The sequence below is a fragment of the Macaca nemestrina genome, chromosome 14, assembly GCF_043159975.1.
Source record: "Macaca nemestrina isolate mMacNem1 chromosome 14, mMacNem.hap1, whole genome shotgun sequence".
NCBI lineage: Eukaryota > Metazoa > Chordata > Mammalia > Primates > Cercopithecidae > Macaca > Macaca nemestrina.
This window is the reverse complement of record NC_092138.1, coordinates 82,199,212-82,222,530: the sequence shown is the minus strand read 5'-3', so window position 1 is coordinate 82,222,530 and position 23,319 is coordinate 82,199,212. Positions and strand designations below refer to the sequence as shown.

General features: G+C 43.9%; 2 protein-coding genes across 3 annotated transcripts in view; one reads left to right on the top strand and one right to left on the bottom strand.

Annotated features, from left to right (window-relative positions):
* LOC139358195 (prostaglandin reductase 1) overlaps positions 1-20,303 on the top strand; it is a 33,019-nt gene extending 12,716 nt beyond the window's left edge. For both annotated transcript variants that reach the window (XM_071078153.1, XM_071078152.1), the window contains 5 exons: positions 1,382-1,499; positions 4,387-4,542; positions 8,520-8,628; positions 13,010-13,128; positions 20,046-20,303. In XM_071078153.1, the coding sequence (XP_070934254.1) occupies positions 1,382-1,499; positions 4,387-4,542; positions 8,520-8,628; positions 13,010-13,128; positions 20,046-20,156 (613 nt within the window). In that variant the 3' untranslated portion in view covers positions 20,157-20,303. The remainder of the gene's footprint in view (positions 1-1,381; positions 1,500-4,386; positions 4,543-8,519; positions 8,629-13,009; positions 13,129-20,045) is intronic.
* The window catches only part of LOC105481069 (zinc finger protein 483), a 60,299-nt gene continuing 42,177 nt past the window's right edge, over positions 5,198-23,319 (bottom strand). Inside the window, exon 6 of the mRNA XM_071078151.1 lies at positions 5,198-6,997. Within this exon, the coding sequence (XP_070934252.1) occupies positions 6,948-6,997 (50 nt within the window). The 3' untranslated portion in view covers positions 5,198-6,947. The remainder of the gene's footprint in view (positions 6,998-23,319) is intronic.

The window sequence follows — 23,319 nt, the reverse complement described above, 5'->3', positions numbered from 1 at the left end:
GCTCAGATCCAGGGCTGCAAAAATATAGCTTAACTTGTCCACTACTGAACTTCATTTCTATCTCAACCCCTCCTTTTGGCTGGTGTAATAAGAGAAAACCTCAGTTGAATTCAGTGATTTCTCACATCATTTCAAATTTAAAACTCAGGATTTCTCTTTTCTTCTCCCTGGGGTTGTTGCAAAGCTCCAAGGATAATAGAAGTTCAGTGTCAGTAGAAGAGGGACAACAACAATTTCTTGATCTCGATCTGTACTGGTCTTAAGCTGGTCTCCTGCTCAAAGTTACTTCCTTTCTCTAAGTTTTGAGATCTTTTTCCCCCTTCCTTCTTCCCACCCTTCCTTCCCCTTCCTTTTTTACACTTTGAAGGTTTTCTGAGGAATGAAATGGAAATACATGTATACCATCAAATGATCAGCCTCTAAACAAACACAACTCCTAGGTACCCCAAATTCATATTTCACTGAGAATTTGAACTCCTCAAAATTGCCACTGCCAAGGACATCATTGTGAAAGTAGAGGATGCTGAATACCGCCTTCCATGAAATTAGTGAGCACTAAACAATTCCAGCACTTCTGGGTGTTTCCTGCCTGCCTTGCACCCTCTACGGATGAAGGCTCTTCCTCTCCGTTCTCCTCTGTTATCCATCATTCCCTCTGGACTGTGAACCAGGTGTAGGGGAGAAGAGGTGAAGGGAGACACGAGGAAACTTTGGTGGTGAAGAGAGTCTTCAATCCTATCACCTTCCAAACTCACAATCCAATGAGATGTGGTGGTGTCTTCACCCAGTCCCCATCAGTACTGCCAGTGCTGCATCTTTGTATATCCAGTAGCTCTTTTCCTGCAAGCTAACTTTGACATCGCACTTAGGGTAATACGGAGAAATTCTGGAAGGTCTTCCAGACCACTTTGGAGTCATGGAAAGCTCCAGATGCTCCCTGTGACCCTCTCATGCCTAATATCCCACATCGTAGCTATCTGTGGCTATGTCACCATGATAACATAGGGGCTTCTCCCATGAAGCTCATCATCTCCATAGAACTTATATGGGAATGATGCATAGCTCTCTCTTCTTGAATCCCCAAAGTTTGAGAAAGATGATCTATCTTTTGTCCCTGAAATTTGGCCTGTGAATGGACAGGATACAGCCCCTTTCTAGCCAACTCTCCCTTCCCTCCCTAGTTCACATCATCTTATTCCTATCTGAGAGTAGAGATGGAGGAAGTAAAGCAACAGTGACTGGCAATATTTATTTCCTATATTTTTGTCTTTCACTCAGACCTATGGCACTGGGCCATTGAGAAGGCCTACAAGATTTATATAAATGAGTTATAGAGGAAAGAAACAACTCTATTCATATATCCTTAATTTTCTTCCTTTAGCCTGACTGCCTACTTTGGCCTACTTGAAATCTGTGGTGTGAAGGGTGGAGAAACAGTGATGGTTAATGCAGCAGCTGGAGCTGTGGGCTCTGTTGTGGGGCAGATTGCAAAGCTCAAGGTAAGTGCCTTTCTCCAGTAACAAGCCTCTATTCTAAACCCACTGGGAATGCAACAGTGAACACAGCAGATCTTCCTTGGCCTCAGGGAATTTATAGTCCAGTGGTCTTCTTTAGAAGTTGGAGATTGAGAAATTGGAAGAATGAGGAAAACTAGACCAAAGATAAGCTGAACATTGTTATTTGATAACATTGTAGACAATCAAGTCAGAAATGGCCTCTGTCTAGAGTAGTGAGTTTATCAGCATTTATCATTTTCATATTTTCTACTGAACATTCTATCGCTACAGCTTAATCTTCTTTCTTCATGATTGTCCTTAGCAACAGAAGAAGGGACTTGAGATCAGCCAACTTAGAGTCATCACTCACGTGGCCCCACTGCAAAGGCTGTTGTACCAGAAAGAAATGGGCATTCAGCCCAGAGCAGTGGGGCCATGGCTTGGGAACTAACTCCTGGCAGTACCTAGGACAAGGAAACATTGGCTCTAATTTAGGCAGATGTCTGCTCAAGGGATCCAATCTGATGGTGAGTGTATAGAGTAGGCAACAACTCAGACACAGTAGGGATTTGTTATTACATAGTGGGAAGGCGATGCGGCTTGACTGATCCTTTGCCCAAGGCTGGGATACAGGATTCAGGACCTAGGTCCTAGGGGACAAGTTAGATGGAGTACACATGAGTACAGGGCTACAACCAACGGCTAAGGGTTTGGACTGGTCTCCACTGCTAATGGGAGCTTGGAATACAAATATGAGGCTACATAGAAGTTGTAGAATAATTTGTTTAAGTAAGTAAACAAATAGGAATAGATATTAAATTTTATCAAATGCCATTGCAACATTTATCAGGTTCACATCTCAGTGAATGAATTACATTAGTTTTCCAATGTCGAACCATTCTAACATTTCCAGAATAAGCTTTACCTGTGTATGCTATATTATGGGCTTATACCTTTGGAATTGACTTAACAACATTTAAAAAAGAATTTTTGCATCTATATTCACAAGTGAGTTTGGTCTAAAGTTTACTTTTTGTTCTGGAATTTAGCTAAGCTTGGATTATGCTAAAATTACAAAATGAATTAGGATTATTTCTAAATATTCCAATTTCAAATATCCTATTAAAGCCATAAGGGGCTTTTATCCCGTAAGTTTGATAGAACCTGCGCTTAAACGTATTCTTTTATATTCAACGTTTCTGTCCATTTTATGTGTGTTTCTGTAAAATGCAGCTATTTGCATTTAATTCTTAACCTATCTGAAAGTTTCAGTGTTGTAATAGTTAAATTTAAGCCATTCATATTAATTGTCATAACTGGAATGTTTGGTCATATTTATATTATCTTACTTTGTTTTTCATTTATTGGTTATTTCTTTCTGGGTTCAAGCGATTCTCCTGCCTCAGCCTCCCAAGTAGCTGGAATTACAGGCATGCACCACCACGCCTGGTTACTTTTGTATTTTCAGTAGAGACGGGGTTTCTCCATGTTGGTCAGGCTGGTCTCCAACCCCCGACCTCTGGTGATCCGCCCGCCTCAGCCTCCCAAAGCGCTGGGATTACAGGCATGAGCCACCGCGCCTGGCCCAGAGTCAGCTTTTAACGGTGTTTGGTTAAAAAAGAGGAAGAAAACCAAGTGACTGGACATGGATCATAAGACAAAGGAAAGCTTCTCCTTTGAGCCATGCTTCAGGTTTGGATAACTGGGTGGTATCATTCTCTACAATAATGGATAGAAAATAAGTAAGAAGCAAGGAAAAAAGTATATTCCCTTTTGAACACACTAATTATGAGGGACCTATAGGACATCCAAGTGTGAGGACATCTATAGGTTGTTGGAAATACTGATTTGGAACTCAGGAGAGAACAATGGGTTAGAATTAATAGATAGAATTAATAGATGAATTAATAATCTCCATAAAGGAGGTCATAAGAGTACAAGAGATCATCCTATGATAGTCCATAGTCTTAGAAGGAAAAAGGACCAAGGATGGCTCTCTTGCAATAGTTTCTATGAACCAATATAATCTATAGTCTCATCCTGAAAGTGCTTTTCAGAATGCTTCCTAGCTGCTCTGGGATTAGGAAGCATCTAGTCTGGTGCTTTGGACTAAATCAAAGGGCCTGGTGCCGTGGCTCATGCCTGTAATCCCAGAACTTTAGGAGGCCGAGGCAGGAGGATCACCTGAACCCAGGAGTTCAAGATCAGCCTGGGCAACATAGTAAGACCCTGTCTCTATGAAAATTTAAAACAATATAAGCCAGATGTAGTGGCATGCACCTGTAGTCCCAGCTACTCAGGAGGCTGAGGTGGGAGGATCACTTGAGCTTAAGAGGTCAAGGTTGTAGTGAGCCATGTTTGTGTCGCTGCACTCCAGCCCCGGCAACAGAGTGAGACCATGTCTCAAAAAAATATAAACATCTAAAAAATCAAGAAAGGATAAGGGGGCAGTTATCAGGAGGACCATTTGTGATGTGGGAGTCACAGAGCTGAGACAAAATAATAGTCTGAAGAAGGACCGTACCAAGAGATGGCATACACTGCATTGCAGGAAGAGAAGCCCAGAAACCAAGAACCAAGGAAGTCAAATGGATCGGTTGTTAAACCAGCTGGTGGAACTATGAACCAAATAAATACAGAAGAGACCTGCTGGGTGGTCAGAAGCAAGCTGAAGCTGAGTTGTAGGATGGTCCAGCGATGAATTTCACCTGTGGGATCTTTTGGCCCATTATGGTATTCCTTATATATGTGGCTCAGCACCTAACAGAGTGTTCTTAGGGAACCTAGGCGTGCTGGACCAGGGAAGTAGTGTTGGTCCATGGTCCGTGCTTGTGGCTTATTCATGGTTTTCTTTTTTGGTTTTTTTTTTTGTTTGTTTTTTTCTATTTAGGGCTGCAAAGTTGTTGCAGCAGCAGGGTCTGATAAAAAGGTTGCCTACCTTCAAAAGCTTGGATTTGATGTTGTCTTTAACTACAAGACAGTAGAGTCTTTGGAAGAAACCTTGAAGAAAGCCTCTCCTGATGGTTACGATTGTTATTTTGATAATGTAAGTACCAACTGGACTTAATATCTGATTTATTAATGGAGTATTATATAACACAGGTGTCTCCTACCCCTGGGCCATGGATGGTTAGTGGTCCATAGCTTATCAGGAACTGGGATGCACAGCAGGAGGTGAGGGGCAGGTGAGCAAGCAAAGCTTCATCTGTATTTACAGCCCCTCCCCGCACTCCCATTACTGCCTGAGCTCCGCCTCCTGTCAGACCAGCGGCGGCATTAGATTCCCATAAGAGTGTAAACCCTGTTGTGAACTACGCATGTGAGGGAACTAGGTTGTGTGTTCCTTATGGGGATCGCACTACTCACGTGCCTGATGATGCCTGATGCCTGATGATCTGTCACTGTCTCCCATCATCCCCAGATGGGACCGTGTAGTTGCAGGAAAACTCACCCACTGATTCTATGTTATGGTGACTTGTATAATTATTTCATTATATATTACATTGTAATAAGAATAGAAATAAAGTGCACAATAAACACAATGTACTTGAATCATCCCCGAAATCGTCGCCCAACAGTCGGTGGAAAAATTGTCTTCCAATGAAACTGGTTCCTGGTGCCAAAAAGGTTGAGGACCGCTGATACAAGGAAATATATTCCTAGAGTTTGCATTTGGGATACATGAAGAAAGTATATATGCCTTTTTTAAAAAACAGCTTTATTGAGATATCATTCATCTACCATGTAATTCACTCATTTAATGTGTAGAAGTCAATGATTTTTACTATATTGGCAAAATCGCGCAACCAGTTTAAGAATATTTTCATCACCCCCCAAAAAAACGCTACTCATTAGCAGTCACTCTCCATTACCCACCCTCCTCCCCACTAAAAGTGGTCTCTTATGACTGGCTTCTTTCACTTAGCAAAATGTTTTCAAGTTTCATCCATATTGTAGAATTTATCAGTGCTTTATTCCCTTTTTTTGTTTTTTGAGACAGGGTCTCACTCTGTAACCCAGGCTGGAGTGCAGTGGTGTGATCATGGCTCACTACAGCCTCGACCTCCCTGGCTCAAGCAATCCTTCCACCTCAGCCTCCCAAGTAGCTGGGACTATAGGGCTGTGCCACCACACCCAACTAATTTATATATTTTTAGTAGAGATGGGGTTTTGCCATGTTGCCCAGGCTGGTCTGGAACTCCTGGGCTCAAGGGATCCTCCCACCTCAGCCTCCGAAAGTGCTGGGATTACAGGTGTGAGCCACCACACCCAGCCTGATGGGTATCAGCTTGTACTTTCTGGCTATGATGTATAATGTTACTATGAAAATTCATGCAGAGGTTTTTGTGTGGATGTTTTCATTTCTTTTAAGTATATACCTATGAGTAAAATTGCTGGGTCATATGATAACTTCATGTTTAGCATTTTGAGGAGCTGTCAAACTGTTTTGCAAGGTGGCTACACTACTTTACATTCCCACCAGCAGTGTATGAGGGTTCCACCTTCTCTACATACTCACCAACACTTGCTATTGTCTGTCTTTTTTATTATAACCATCCTAGTGGGTTCAAAGTGATATTTCATTGTGATTTGATTTTGACTTGCATTTCCCTATGGCTAACAATATTGAGGATCTTTCACTGTATGTATTTGCCATTTTTATATCTTCTTTGGAGAAATGTCAGGTCAAAATCTTTGCCCATTTTTCAGTTAGGTTATATGTGAGGTTGTAAGAGTTTTGTTTTTGTGTTTGTTTGTTTTCGAGACAAAGATTTTTGCTCTGTCACCCAGGCTGGAGTGCAGTGGCGCAATCTTGGCTCACTGCAACCTCTGCCACCTGGGTTCAAGTGATTCTCCTGCCTCAGCCTCTTGAGTAGCTGGAATTACAAGCATGAGCCACCACACCCGGCTCATTTTTGTATTTTCAATAGAGATGGAGTTTCGTCATGTTAGCCAGGCTGGTCTCGAACTCCTGACCTCGGGTGATCCACCTGCCTTGGCCTCCCAAAGCGCTGGGATTACAGGCATGAGCCACCACGTCTGGCCAAGAGTTCTGTACATCTTACAAGTCCCTTATTAGATTCAGTGGATTTTCATTATTCGCAATATTTATGTTCTATAAGGTCACCACCAAAGCTGAACCATTGCTTCTAGGGGAAATATGTACGTGTATGTACATATCTCACATAGACTATAATCTTAAATCCTTAAAACAACTCATCCCAGTAGCTTTTATTTTATGCAAGACAAAAGGAGGTTCAATTTTATTTTATGGTTTTATTTTATGAAGGACAAAGGCCTGTGGCCACCCCACTAGCTAATACCCCCAGAGTTGGGATTCATACCCCATCCAACTCTTCCCAGAACCAGAGCCTCTTGAACTATGCTGCAGTGGCCTCATCCTCTGGTCTTCTCTGTGTAACAGTTGAAACAAGAAGGCAGAGCATGGCCTTATTCAGCCTCAGAGAATATCTGCATCTTTTTTTCTGCTCTGTGTATGCCTGCAAGTGACCAGGGAAAGCTTAGTGAGTACTGATTTGAGGTTACAAATACAATTTTAGCAAGTAGTTCACAATATGCAAATATGAAATCCACTAATAATGAGGACCAACTCTGTATGGCTTGCAAATATTTTCTCCTATTCAGTGAATTGCCTTTAACCTTCTTTCTGTTTTTGTTTTTGCCCTTTGTTTGTTTGTTTGTTTTGAGACTAGGTCTCACTCTGTCTCCCAAGCTGGAGTGCAGTGTGTGATCACAGTTCACTGCAGCCTTGACCTCCCAGGTTCAAGCGATCCTCCTGCCTCAGTCTCCCAAGTAGCTGGGACCACAGATATGCACTATCATACCCAGCTAATTTTTAATTTTTTTTTTTTTTTGTAAAGGTGGAGTCTCACTATGTTGCCCAGGCTGGCTTTCACTTTCTTGATGGTATTCTTTGAAGCATGAAAAGTTTTAAATTTTGATGAGGCCCAATTAATCTATTTTTCTTTTGTTCCTTGAGCTTTTGGTGTCATGCCTAAGAAGGCTTTTCCTTTCTCAGAGCCATGAAGATTTATTCCTGTGTTTTCTTCTAAGAGTTTTATAGTTTTAGCTCCTATATTCAGGTCTACCACGCATTTGAAGTTAATTTTTGTGTGTAGTATAAGGAAGAGGCCCAACTGCATTATTTTCCATGTGGAAATCCAGTTGTTGGGCACCGTTTGTTGAAAGGACTATTTTTCCTCTGTTGAACTGCTTTAGTACTTCTGTATAAAAACCAATTGATCATAAATGTGAGGGTTCATTTTTGGACTCGTGATTCAGTTACATTGATCTATATTTCTATTCTCACCCTATCTTAATTAAATTAGCTTTGTATTAAGTTTTCAAATTGAAAAATGCCAGTCTTCCAGCTTTGTTCTTTATACACCTTTTGAGTATTTTTACATACCTTTAAATTATAAGACAATGACGTTATTGGACTGATCAGAGAACCTCAATATATAATAAAGTAAAATGTATAAGTTATAAAAGGTATGGTCTTAGAGTCAAATGAAAATGCCTGTTTATTTATTTTTTGTTTTTTTCTTGAGATGGAGTCTTGCTCTGTTGCCCAGGCTGGAGTACAGTAGTGTGATCTCAGCTCACTGCAACCTCTGCCTCCCGGGTTCAAGCAATTCTCCTGCCTCAGCCTCCCAAGCAGCTGGGATTAAGGGTAGCCCACAACCATGCCCTTCTAATTTTTTGTATCTTCAGTAGAGACAGGGTTTTACCATATTGGCCAGGCTAGTCTTGAACTCCTGACCTCAGCCTCCCAAAGTGTTGGGATTACAGGTGTGAGCCACCACGCCCGGCCGAAAATGCCTGTTTCTAATGTCTTTTTCTCATTGCAACCTTCTGCACAGTTGGGCTCATTCAATCAGTTTTGTTGCTGCTAAAACAAGTATTTTAAAATAATGATTGTGACTCAATGATTTTCCTGAATCTCTAGTATTTAGATTATTTAACGTTTTGCCTTTGGTTTTGTGTTTCCTGTCTGTTTAGGTAGGTGGAGAGTTTTCAAACACTGTTATCGGCCAGATGAAGAAATTTGGAAGGATTGCCATATGTGGAGCCATCTCTACATATAACAGAACCGGCCCACTTCCCCCAGGTAATGAGCACATGCACACGATCCCACATGTCACAAGGCTGGGCAAGGAGAAAATTCACAGATATGCCATAGGCCAGTGACTCTGAAATTATTAGAAAGATTTTCATATATTCTTTTTTCTTTTAAGATAGAGTCTCACTTTGAGAGAGCTCAGGAGTTTGAGAGCATCCTGGGCAACATGGCAAAATGCCATCTCTACAAAAAAATACAAAACTAAGCCGGGCGTGGTGGTGTGCACCTGTAGTCCCAGCTACTCAAGAGGCTGAAGTGGGAGGATTGCTTGAGCCTGGGAGGCTGAGGCTGCAGTGAGCTGTGTTCTTGCCACTGCACCCTGGCCTGGGTGACAAAGTGATAGCCTGTCTCAAAATAATAATAATAACAACAACAATTTCATGTATTTTGGGCTAAATCAGCTTATATTTGATTTTTATATAGAGAAATAGCAGGATCCACAAATATAGAAGAAACAGTTGTTAAAAGTTTTAGTTTTTACCTATCATTTAATGCAAAGTTGTAAAAAGACAGTGATGATTTGATTTAGAAACAGAACACCTTGATCTGGCTGGTAAAATATTCAGGGTCCTCTGGATATGAGAGACATTGCTGGAGGTGCGAGGGGAATAAAGGGTGACTTGCTGTGGGTGAAGGGAAGGGCAGGTTGCCATGTCCTTCAGAAATCTTGGGCAGTGCTTCTTGGAGCAGTAGGGCACCTTGGCCTCAGCAGGCTGACAATTGCCACTAAACAGGAAGGCGGCAGCAGCTTCCCTCCATTCCTCGAGTGTCCTTGTTTTATTTCTCTGGTGCCCTGCCATGTACTCCATTCCCCACTCCCTACTCTCTTATGCTGAAACCACGCCCCTCCCACTCCACACTCTGAGGTCCAAATGCAGTATCAACCAGAGAACCATATTCATTAAATCCCTGTCCTGTGAGATGCCTTGTACAGGCCTCTCGTTTTACAGGTGGGGAGATGAATGGCCGAGAGGACCAGAGACTCTTTAACTCCTATTGGCAACAGACTCAAAACAAAGACCAGTCTTCTAAGCGCCTCATTTAGAGTCTGTTTCTGCTACGATAATCCTGTGCTATTAAGAGAGATCACAAATTACCTGTGATCACCCCCAAAAAAGGAGAAAGAAGGAAGAAAGGAATCTTCCAGACTCTAATGAGGATCCAGGCAACCATAAATCAATTGGTTATTTATTCTATGATGAGCTTGACTAAAGGGAATGAAACCTTATGGCCCAGCTAGTTAACCGCCCCACAACCATATGGAGATGGGGGCTACAAAGGAAGGGGCTGACAAAGGGCAACTTGTTGACTCCCTCTTAGGCTGTGAAAAATGAAAACCATTACCAGAAGGAAACTCCAGATTTACTTGGCAATCTTACTGTTAGGGACTTTTTTCCCCCTGTAATTTTCTAACTGGTGCTAAGCTGGAATCATGGGAAACTGTCTGCCTGCCAACTGAGCAAAGCTGCAGGAGGCCTTTTCTTAACCACAGTCCAATTAGGAAGAGCCAGCTATTTTGGATACAGTAACTCGACCTAGTCTTTTTAGCAATTAGTCTTTGGAAGCTCAGCTGCTCAGACAGCACTTTGAGATGTCAGCTGGCCTTGTCCATTCCATTTTAATCAGATGGAATTCTGCCCTGCCACAGATTCCCAGAAATTCTAACATATTCCAGTGTTAGGATAGGTGAGAGGCAAGCAATGATTTCCTCCATGTTTAATGCCACATTTGCCTTTTTGCTCTCAGTAAGAAAACAAAAACCGACATTCTCATCAACATGCATAAACCCAGAAACAGCATTTCACTTTCATTTTGCTTTTTCGTTTATTGGTTTGTTTGTTTGAGACAAGGTCTCACTCTGTTTCCCAGACTGGAGTTTTTGTTTGTTTTTTGAGACAAGGTCTCCCTTTGTTACCCAGCCTGGAGTGCAGTGGCACAAACATGACTCACAGCAGCCTCCACCTCCCAGGCTCGAGTGATCCTCCCATCTCAGCCTCCCAAGTAGCTGAGACTACAGACATGTGCCACCATACCTGGATAATTGTTTTTTGTTTTGTTTTGAGACAGAGTCTCACTCTGTCGCCCAGGCTGGAGTGCAATGGCGCGATCTCGGCTCACTGCAACCTCTGCCTCCCGCGTTCAAGTGATTCTCCTGCCTCAGCCTCCCGACTAGCTGGGATTACAGGCACACATCACCACGCCTGAATAATTTTTTGTATTTTTAGTAGAGACAGGGTTTCGCCGTGTTAGCCAGGATGGTCTTGATCTCCTGACCTTGTGATCCACTCCCTTAGGTCTCCCTAAGTGCTGGAATTACAGGCGTGAACCACCGCTCCTGGCCAATCGTTATTTTTGTTAGAAGCGATGAGGTCTTTCTGTGTTGCCCAAGCTGGTCTTGAACACCTGAACTCAAGTGATCCTCCCACCTTGCCTCCCAAAGTGCTGGTATTATAGGCATGAGCCACCATGCCCAGCCCACTTTCATTTAAGATGAGGAAGTGAGAGTTCCAATCGCTCACTCACAAAGAATAGTTGACGTGGGTCTTCTGAAGAAACACTCTTTCTGTCTCATTCTCTTGCATTAGTTTCTTTTGGTTCAGGACAAAGCTTCATATTTCCAACTGCTAATGTTACTTTCCTCAAAGTAGTGAGTGGGAACTTTAGGCTGAGTGGTGCCAGTGGTCAAAGATGCTGAAGCTAGATTCCACCACTCGTCTTAGCACCGCTGGCTCTGATATTCCCTAGGCATCTTCACCTGACTTCCTGAACTTGAAAGCCTATGCTCAGGTGTCATTCTCTCAGTTTCTAGTCAATTAGGACACTTGGGAAAATCAACCAGGCAACCAAAAAACTTTTTCTTTCTCACACACAGAAGGGGAGTACCTTCTTTACAGGCAGCAGGAGAGCTGTGTGCTATTTCTGGGGTGCTGGTTCTCAAAGTGTGGGCCAAGGACCAGCAGCATCACCATCTCCTGGGAGCTTATTAGAAATACCAATTCTTAGCCAGGTGCAGTGGCTCATGCCTGTAATCCCAATACTTTGGGAGGCCAAGGCAGGAGAATTGCTTGTCCCAGGAGTTTCAAACCAGGTCGAGTGAGACCTCATCTCTGACCAAAACAAACAAACAAACAAACAAAAAACCTAAAAAATTTCTTTTTTTTCTTTTTCAAACTGAGTCTCGCTCCGTCACCCAGGCTAGAGTGCAGTGGTACAATCTCAGCTCACTGCAGTCCCCTCCCAGCTACAAGCGATTCTCCTGCCTCAGCCTCTTGAGTCGCTGGGATTACAGGCATGTGCCACCACGCCCAGCTAATTTTTGTATTTTAGTAGAGATAGGGTTTCACCATATTGTCCAGGCTGGTCTCAAACTCCTGACCTCAAGTGATCTGCCTGCCTCGGCCTCCCAAAATGCTGGATTATAGGCATGAGCCATGCACCTGACCCCACACACTTATTCTTGGAGGTCTGGAGGTTAAAAGTAAAGTGGGTTGGCAGGGCTGCATTCCTTTTGAATACGCTAGAGGAGAATCTGTTTCTTTGCCTTTTCAAGCTTCTAGCAGCTGCCTGTATTTCTCAGCATGTGGCCCCTTCCTCTGTCTTCAAAGCCAATGGCATAGGATCTTCCTTCTCCTCCTCTCTCTCATCTCTGCTTCTATCACTGAATATTCCGTTCCTGACTATAACCTTCCTGTGTCCCTCATTCCCTTACGAAGACCTTTGCTATTATATTGGGTCCATCTTTATAGTGCAGAATAATCTTCCCATTTCAAGGTTCTTTTTTTATTTTTATTTTTCTGAAGCAGAGTCTCATACAGTCACCCAGCCTGGAGTGCAGTGGCACAATCTTGGTTCACTGCCACCTCCACCTCTCAGGTTCAAGCAGTTCTCCTGCCTCAGCCTCCCAAGTAGCTGGGATTATTGGCACCCGCCACCATGCCCAGATTTTTTTATTTTTTTTATTTTTTTTAATTTTTAGTAGAGATGGGGGTTTCACTATGTTGGCCAGGCTGGTCTCGAACTCCTAACCTTGTGGATCTGCCCGCCTTGGCCTCCTAAAGTGCTGGGATTACAGGCGTGAGCCACTGCGTCCCCACTAAGGTTCTTAATCATATCTGCAAAGTCCTTTTTGCCACGTGAGGTAACAGGTTCTGGGGTTTTTGGATATGAACATCTTTGGAGCCATTATTCTGCCTGCTGCAGAGTGCATGTTGATGGGCCAGCAGTCACGTGGATCAGAAAGGAGGAAACAGAATGAGAGAAGCACCAGGAAACTCCAAGCACCAAGTGTAGTGACAGTGACCTGTACTACTTGTTTCACTGCAACCACCTCCCTGGATCCTGCCGCCCAAATGTGCCCTTCTCTTCACAGGTCCACCCCCAGAGATTGTTATCTTTCAGGAGCTTCACATACAAGGCTTTGTCGTCTACCGCTGGCAAGGAGATGTCCGCCAAAAAGCTCTGAAGGACTTGCTGAAATGGGTCTCAGAGGTAAGGAGCTCCGGAGCCACCCCTTCCAATTGTACACTAGGTCCCATTCCCTTTTGCCTCTCAAGTCTTTTGTTCCAGCAATTCTTCCCTCTCTCTGCCGCATCATCAGTTTTTCCCTATTGGGTCCTTGTGCTTAGAATATAAATATTCTTACTTTTCCCATCTTTGAAAGGAAAACAAAACAACCCTCTCTAAAGTTCATTTCCACTGCAAATGCAGATCCATTTCCCTTCTCTCTCTTTTGTAACAAAATACCTGGAAGTGCTGTCTACACTCACTGTCTGCCGTTCCTCTCTTTCCATTCTTCCTGAAACCCACATATCAGGCTTTTCAGTCTTACTCTGTTGCCCAGGCTGGAGTGCAGTGGTGCAATCTCGGCTCACTGCAACCTCTGCCTCTGGGGTTCCAGCAATTCTCATGCCTCAGCCTCCCGAGTAGCTGGGACTACAGGTGTGTACCACCACGCCCAGCTAACTTTTTGTATTTTTAGTAGAGACAGGTTTTCATCATGTTGGCCAGGCTGGTCTCAAGTGATGTGCCCTCCTCAGCCTACCAAAGTGCTGGGATTACAGATGTGAGCCACCACACCTGGCCAAAACTAACTTTTGTCAAGGTCACAGGGGACCCTTACATAGTGAAGTCCACTGGTTGATTCTTAGCCTCTTGGCTATGGGAAATATTTAATAGTGATCATTCTCTCCTTGATATGCTTTCTTCCCTTGGTTTCCCTTAACTCTTGGTTTTCCTCACTGATTGGTCCTCCTCAGACTCCTGCTCGCTTTTCTTTTCTCCAAATAAATATTAGAGTGCCCCAGGTCTTGGTCATTGGGCCTTTTCTCTTGTCTATCCACACTCGAGCTGTCCCTTAGTTAGCTCATCTGGGCTCAGTATGCTGAGAGCTCCCAGCTCTATCTCCAGCCTGGCTCTCCTCTTAACTCTAGATTAGTATGTCCACCTGGATGCCTGATACACATCTCTGACATAACATCTTGAAAGCTAAATATGTTTTGATCTTTCCTACTCAACATGCTCCATATTCAGACTTTACTATCTCAGTTATAACAATTCTATACTTCTAGTTTCTCAATCCAGAAACCTTGGAGTCATCTTTGATGTCGTTCTCTCGTACCCATGTCTAATCTCTAAGGAGATTCTGGTGGTTCTATCTTAAAAATTATATCAGAATCTGAACACTTCTCCCACCTCCCTGCTACCACCCTGGTCCAGGAACTGTGCCATCTAGCCTGGATGTTTGTAGTGTATCGGGGGAACCTGCCCCCAATATTTCAATGTAGGTTCTTTCTATTTTTCATAAGTGTCGGCTGGCTGAGAAATAAAGAGAAAGAGTACAAAGAGAGGAATTTTACAGCTGGGCTGCTGGGATAAAGAGAGGAATTTTACAGCTGGGCCGCTGGGGGTGACATCACATATGGGTAGGACTGTGATGCCCACCTGAACTGCAAAACCAGCAAGTTTTTATTAAGGATTTTAAAAGGAAAAAGGGTGTATGAACAGGGAGTAGGTCACAAAGATTACATGCTTCAAAGTGCAAAAGGCAGAACAAAGATCACATGCTTCTGAGGTTACAGGACAAGGACAAAATCAGAACTACTGATAAGGGTCTATGTTCAGCTGTGCACGTATTATCTTGATAAACATCTTAAACAACAGAAAACAGGGTTCAAGAGCAGAGAACCGATCTGACCACAAATTTACCAGGGCGGATTTTTTTCCCCACCCCAATAAGCCTGAGGGTACTGCAGGAGACCAGGGCATATATCAGTCCTTCTCTCAACTTCATAAGACAGACACTCCAGAGCGGCCGTTTATAGACCTCCCCCCAGTAATGCATTCCTTCCCCAGGGTATTAATTATTAATATTCCTTACTAGGAAAACAATTTAGCAATATCTTCCCTATTTGCATATCCGTTTATAGGCTCTCTGCAAGAAGAAAAGTATGGCTCTATTTTGCCCAACTCCGCAGGCAGTCAGACCTTATGGTTGTCTTCCCTTGTTCCCTGAAAACCACTGTTACTCTGTTCTTTTTCAAGGTGCACTGGTTTCATATTGTTCAAACACACATGTTTTGCAATCGATTTATACAGTTAACACAATTATCACAGTGGTCCTGAGGTGATGTACATCCTCAGCTTACAAAGATAACAGGATTAAGAAATTAAAGTGAGACAGGTGTAAGAAATTATAAAAGTATTAATTTGGGAACTGATAAATGTCCATATTAAAATGAAATGTTTACAATTTATGTTCCTCTGCCATGGCTCCAGTCAGATCCTCCGTTTGGGGTCCCTGACTTTCCACAGCAGTAGTGGACTCTACCTGGCCTCCCATATTCGCACCCCTATAGACAATTCCCAATGTGGTGGCCATAGCGATCTGTTAAGGCACGAATCAAATCCTGCCGTTCTTATGATTTAAACCATGCAAAGCTCTGCATTTCACTTAGCGTAAACCAAAGTGTGAATATTCAGCAAGCTTACACAAAATCTGACCCCTGATATCTCTCTGATTTCATTTCTTAGTATTCACCGTCTTGTTTACTTCGCCCAGTCTCCTCCACCACTCCACCGCTCTGTAACTGCTTGCTGAACTCTCTCACATCCTGCAAGTCTTTGCTAAAAAGTGCCTTCTGGACCAGCATGGTGGTTCACACCTATAAACCCAACATTTTGGGAGGCCAAAGCAAGCGGATCATAAGGCAAAGAGATCGAGACCATCCTGACCAACATGGTGAAACCCCATCTCTACTAAAAATACACAAATTAGCTGGGCATGGTGGCATGCACCTATAGTCCCAGCTACTTGGGAGGCTGAGGCAGGAGAATCACTTGAACCTGGGAGGCGGAGGTTGCAGTGAGTCGAGATTGTGCCACTGCACTCCAGCCCAGTGACAGAGCGCAACTCTGCCTCAAAAACAAAAAAACAAACAACAAAAAAGGGAGTGCCTTCTGGGTGAGGCAACTTTTTAAATGATCCTATTATAAGTTGCATTCCCACTTCATTCTTGATCCTCCATATCCCACAGCCCCTGTTTTTTTGGGTTTTTTTTTTTTTTTTTTTTTTTGAGATGGGGTCTCACTCAGACACCCAGACTGGAGTGCAGTGCTATGATCATGGCTCACTGCAGCCTTCACCCAGGCTCAGGTGATTCTCCCACCTCAACCTCCTGAGTAGCTGGGACAACAGTCATGTGCCACCACACCTGGCTAACTTTTTTGTATTTTTCATAGAGATGGGCTTTCACCATGTTGCCCAAGCTCCTATCCTACTTTTATCCATAGCAATTAATCATCTTTTACATAATATATACTATAATTCACTTATTCATTTATATTTATTGCCCATCTCCCTTCTTGAGGATGTAACCTCCATGAAGGCAGCACGTTCATACATTTTGCTTTCTGGTGTATCTCCAGCGCCCAGAAGAGTAGATGAAGTGATGTAGGCACTGGATAAATATTGCTGAATAAATGAATGTTAGAGGGTAGCATACATGTACCATGGCTCTTCCAGGTCCAAAGTAGCAAAGAAGACAATCCGCTAGTCCTGTGCTATGATAATTTTCAAACTTTACACCATGTAAAGTTTTAGTCAACAGAAATCTGAACAATCAAGTTGCATTATTTTAGTTTTACAGGGGAAAAATGATACCGTACTTCCTAATCCCTGGGCAGTGATCATTTCCCAATTCAAAGGAATACATTGCTCCTCCGGCAGCCACTGGAGCTTGGCGCTCTTCCCAGTCTAGCACTTGGAGTGCCGGGCTGGGCTCTCTCCAGGGAGCTGCAAAAAGCTGAATCTAGGTTGTCCCGGTTGGTGAAATCTAATGGAGCCCATCCGTGATCACAGTTGACAACAGGAAACCACTGTGCTGGTGTCCCCAATGCTTCCCTCTAACAAAGTGAAGCTGATTATAGTTAGTTGTGTTTTTTTTTTTTTTTTTTTTTTGAGATGGAGTCTCACTCTGTCGCCCAGGCTGGAGTGCAGTGGCGCAATCTTGGCTCACTGCAACCTCTACTTCCTGGGTTCAAGTGATTCTCCCGCCTCAGCCTCCCGAGTAGCCTGGATTACAGGCGCCTGCCACCACTCCTGGCTAACTTTTTGTATTTTTAGTAGAGACGGGGTTTCACCACGTTGGCCAGGCTCATCTCAAACTCCTGACCTCGAGTGATTCTCCTGCCTCAGCCTCCCAAAGTGCTGGAATTACACGCGTGAGCCACGGCGCCTGGCCCTAGTTGGGTTTTAAGTTGTGAGTTGGCCTAATTTCTTTCTCATCCTCCCTTTTTAATCTCATTCCCTATTTTTTAAAATTCACTTTTTATTTTAGAAAAGTTTTAGGCTGGGTGTGGTGGCTCATGCCTATAATCCCAGCACTTTGGGAGGGTGAGGAAGGAGGATTGGTTGAGCTCAGGAGTCCAAGACCAGCCCTGACAACACAATGAGACTCTACAAAAAACAAACAGTAAAAAAATTAGCTGGGTGCAGTGGTGCACACCTGTAGTCCCAGCTACTCGGGAAGCTGAGGTGGGAGGATCACCAGAGTCCAAGAGTTCTAGGGTTGCAGTGAACTCTGAATGCGCCACTGTCCTCTAGCCTTGGCAATAGAGCAACACCCTGTCTCAAAAACAAAAATAAAAATAGAAGTTTTAGATTTATAGGAAAAATGGGAAGATAGTGCAGTGAGCTCCCATATACCCTGCATCCTATACCCTAATTTCCCCTATTAATATTTTCCATTAGTATTTGTATTAGTTTGCTAGGTCTGCCAAAATAAAGCACCACAGACTGGGTGGCTTAAACAACAAATTTATTTTCTCACAGTTCTGGAGGCTAGAAGTCCAAGATCAAGGTGTCAGCAGAGTTGTTTCTTTGGAGGCCTCTCTCTTTTCGACTTGTAGATGGCTTCCTTTCCCCGCATCTTCACGTAGCCTTCTCTCTGTGTGTCTGTGTCCTAACCTCCTTATAAGCACACCAGTCATATTGATTAAGGCCCACCTATATGACCTCATTTTACCTTAATTACTTTTTTTTTTTTTTTTTTGAGATGGAGTTGCGCTCTTGTTGCCCAGGCTGGGGTGCCATGGTATGATCTCCATTCACTGCAACCTCTGCCTCCCAGGTTCAAGCAATTCTCCTGCCTGAGCCTCCCGACTAGCTGGGATTACAGGCGCACGCCACCACACCTGGCTAATTTTCGTATTTTTAGTAGAGACGGGGTTTTGCCATGTTGGCCAGGTTGGACTTGAACTCCTGACCTCCGGTGATTCACCTGCCTCGGCCTCCCAAAGTGCTGGGATTATAGATGTAAGCCACTGCACCCGGCCTCTTAATTAGCTTTTCTTAAAGCCCTGTCTCCAAATACAGTCCCATTGTCAGGCACTGGTGATTAAGACTTAGACATATGGATTTGGATTGGGGGCAAACAATTCAGTCCATAACAGTAATCGTTCTCTATTTTTAACCTCTGAACTGGATTCTACCTTTCCACACTATCCAGATTCCTTTCTTTTTCAAGAACAAGAATGAGTTGGGGCTTTCAAGTCAAAAGTTCCAATCTCAGCCAGGAGCGGTGGCTCACGCCTGTAATCCTAGCACTTTGGGAGGCTGAGGTGGGCGGATCACTTGAGCCTAGGCGTTTGATACCAACCTGGGTGAACCTAGCAAGATCCCATCTCTACAAAAACTAAAAAAGTTAGCTGGGCATGGTGGCACATCCCTGTAGTCCCAGCTACTCAGGAGGCTGAGGCAGAAGGATCACTGGAGCCCAGGAGGTTGAGACTGCACTGAGCTGATTGTGCCACTGCACTCAAACCTGGGTGACAGAGTGAGACCCTGTCTCAGAATAATAATAATAATACTAATAAAAGTTTAAATCTCAGTTTCCCTACTTTGTAATTGACTGACTTCAAGCAAATAATCTTGTCTATAAATCCATAAAGAGTGCTAAGCCATCACTGGAATGCATTAGGGAAAAGCTTGTACCAGGTAACTCAGGTCTCTGTATAAGACCCCTTCAAAAAATCTGAAAATGTAAATTAGTTCCCATTAGCAGGCTGTGCCTTGTAGTAGAAAGAGAAATGAAGATCCTTCCTCACTAACATGCACCCTTCCGTCCCACACTCCCAGAAAAAGGTTAAACACATGTTGAAAGAACCTTGGCTTAAAGGGGAGACAGATTATTAGAGTGTCCTGCCATTTATATTTCCTGAATAGAACCTGCCTCTTCAGGGCCAGAGGTAATGCAGGGTGCTCCTTTCTCTATCTATTTCCACCTCCTCTGAGATCATTGCGTTATTAAACTTTACTGTGCAGCTTACTTAGAAATTGCTTAATCATGCTGGGCACGGTGGCTCACGCCTGTAATCCAGCACTTCAGGAGTCCAAGGCAGGCAGATCACGAGGTCAGGAGATGGAGACCATCCTGGCTAACACGGTGAAGCCCCATTTCTACTGAAAGTACAAAACAATTAGCCGTGCATGGTGGCAGGTGCCTGTAGTCCCAGCTACTCGGGAGGCTGAGGCAGGAGAATGGTGTGAACTTGCAGTGAGCCAAGATCGCGGCCCTGCACTCCAGCCTGGGTGACAGAGTGAGAGTCCGTCTCAAAAAAAAGAAAGAAAAAAAGAAAAAGAAATTGCTTAATCGCTGCCTTATGACACTTCACACTATGATCTGACATCTATTATTAAGTTCTTCTTAGGTGTACTTTGTAATCTTTTACATGTACTGTGTAAGTGGATCTTGCCCCCCCTTGACTTCAAGTTCATGGAGGACAGGACCTCCATCTCTTATTTTCAAGGTTTCCAATGATGTACCTGATACATTTGTTGCTAGGATGAGAACAGTATATCATTGAGAATATTAACTTAAGTTTTGAAATTTGTTATTGCTTTGATACAGGGTAAAATCCAGGACAAGGAATATATCATCGAAGGATTTGAAAACATGCCAGCTGCATTTATGGGAATGCTGAAAGGAGATAATTTGGGGAAAACAATAGTGAAAGTATGAAAAAAGGACACATGGAATCTGGAGGCCATTTAGATGATTACTTAATTTGTTTTTCACCATTTAGCAAAAATGTATACTACCTTAAATGTCTAAGAAACAGTACTGGTAATGAGTTTGATCTACTTAATAAAATACATTTAAGTGGTATGTAATTAGTGATGGAGGATGGAAGTTTCACAATCAACAACAACCAGTCACCTCACTGTTCACTACAGCTTCTTCTGAGTTGTGGTAGAAAATAATGGCTTTGAAATGTGAAGGTTTTCCAAACACTGCATGCTTTCATTCATAAGTGGGAGCTGAACGATGAGAACACATGGACACAGGGAGGCGAACAACACACACCGAGGCCTGTCGAAGCGTGGGTGGGGGAGGGAGAGCATCAGGATAAATAGCTAATGCATGCGGGTGTTAATACCTAGGTAATGGGTTGATAGGTGCAGGAAACCACCATGGCACACGTTTACCTATGTAACAAGCCTGCACGTCCCACACAATTATCCCAGAACTTAAAATTAAATTAAATTAAATTTTAAAACAGTTAGCCGGGCGTGGTGGCTCACGCCTGTAATTCCAGCACTTTGGGAGGCTGAGGTGGGTGGATCACGAGGTCAGGAGTTTCAAGACCAGCCTGACCAACATGGTGAAACACCGTCTCTACTAAAAATACAAAAATTAGCTGGGCGTGGTGGCACACGCCTGTAATCCCAGCCTCTTGGGAGACCGAGGCAGGAGACACACTTGAACCTGCGAGGCGGAAGCTACAGTGAGCCAAGAGTGCACCACTTTACTGCAGCCTGGATGACAGAGTGAGACTCCATCTCAAAAAAAAAAAAAAAAAAAAGTTGACTGCTTCTGTGACCTTAGACTTCTGATTTTTCATCTTTAAAGTGAGAATAGGCCGGGCACGGTGGCTCACGCCTGTAATCCCAGCACTTTGGGAGGCCGAGGCGGGCGGATCACAAGGTCAGGAGACCGAGACCACGGTGAAACCCCGTCTCTACTAAAAATACAAAAAATTAGCCGGGCGCGGTTGTGGGCGCCTGTAGTCCCAGCTACTCGGGAGGCTGAGGCAGGAGAATGGCGTGAACCCGGGAGGCGGAGCTTGCAGTGAGCCGAGATCGCGCCACTGCACTCCAGCCTGGGCGACAGAGCGAGACTCCGTCTCAAAAAAAAAAAAAAAAAAAAAAAGTGAGAATAATAACATCTGTTTCATATACATGTTATACATTTATTTAAAACACCACCATAGGCTGGGTGCGTTGGCTCACACCTGTAATCCCAGCACTTTTGGAGGCGGAGGCTGATGAATCACCCAAGGTCAGGAGTTCAAGACCAGCCTGGCCAACATGGCGAGACCCTGTCTCTACTAAAAATACAAAAATTAGCTGGGCATGGTAACAGGTGCCTGTAATCCCAGCTACTCAGGAGGCTGAGGCAGGAGAATCGCTTGAACCCAGGAGACAGAGGTTGCGGTGAGCCGATATCGTGCCATTGCACTCCAGCCTGGGCAACAAGAGCAAAACTCTGTCTCAGAAACAAAACAAAACAAAACAAAAAACACCAGCGTAATGCCTGGCATATATTAGGTGTTAGCTACCTCCCTGCCGATATCAGTGATTTTGAAGTCTTAAGATTACCACCCCTATTGCTTGTGATCATGCCAGAAGAAATAATCATTGCAGGTGTACAAGGGTCTTACAGCCAGTCCGTACCGGTCCTCTACAGATGAGTCTAATTATACAACAGATCAAAGAAGGAATCTGTCATTCACAAGAGCTGCACAAAAGATAACACATGGAAATGTCTATACATCTACAAAAATGTGCACGATTTATATGAAGAAAAATTTAAAACATCACTGAGGGGCCAAGCATGATGGCTCACACCTGTAATCTCAGCTGTTTGGGAGGCCAAGGTGAGAAGATCATTTGAGTCCAGGAGTTTGAGACCAGACTGAACAAGACCCCGTATCTGCAAAAAATTTTAAAATTAGCTGGGCGCGGTGGTGTGTGCCTCTAGTCTCAGCTACTTGGGAGGCTGAGGCAGGAGCATCACTTGAGACCAGGAGTCCGAGGTTGCAGTGAGCTGTGACTGTACCGCTGCATTCCAGCATGGGCAGCAGAGTAAGACCCTGTGTCCAAAAAAAATTAAAAACGAAACAACAATTAAAGCAACACTACTGATGAACATGAAAGAAGACTTGAACGTATGGAAAGGTACCATGCTCTTGGACAGGAAGAGTCAATATCTTTTTTTTTTTGTTTTTTTTTTTGAGATGGAGTCTCACTCTGTCGCCCAGGCTGGAGTGCAGTGGTGAGATCTCCACTCACTGCAACCTCTGCCACCCAGGTTCAAGCGATTCTCCTGCCTCAGCCTCTTGAGTAGCTGGGATCACAGGCATGAGCCACCACGCCTGGCTAATTTTTTGTATTTTTTAGTAGAGACAGGGTTTCACCATGTTGGTCAGGCTGGTCTCGAACTCCCGACCTTGTGATCTACCCACCTCAGCTTCCCAGTGCTTGGATTACAGGTGTGAGCCACTGCACACAGTCCTTTTTTTTTTTTTTTCTTTTTCTTTTGAGACGGTCTCTCTCTCTGTCTCCCAGGCTGAAGTGCAGTGGCACAATCTCCGCTCACTGCCACCTCTGCCTCCTGGGTTCAAGTGATTCTCCTGCCTCAGCCTCCCAAGTAGCTGGGATTACAGGCGCCTACCATCACGCCCAGCTAATTTTTTTATTTTTTATTTATTTTATTTTATTTATTTATTTTTTTTTTATTTTTTTTTGAGACGGAGTCTCGCTTTGTCGCCCAGGCTGGAGTGCAGTGGCACCATCTTGGCTCACTGCAAGCTCCGCCTCCTGGGTTCACACTATTCTCCTGCCTCAGCCTCCGAGTAGCTGGGACTACAGGCACGCACCACCACGCCCGGCTAATTTTTTGTATTTTTAATAGAGACGGGGTTTCACCGTGTTAGCCAGGATGGTCTCGATCTCCTGACCTCATGATCCGCCCGTCTCGGCCTCCCAAAGTGCTGGGATTACAGGCTTGAGCCACCGTGCCCGGCCATTTTTTTTATTTTTTGAGATGAAATCTCGCTCTGTCACCCAGGCTGGAGTGCAGTGGCCCGATCTCGGCTCACTGCAACCTCCGCCTCCCAGGT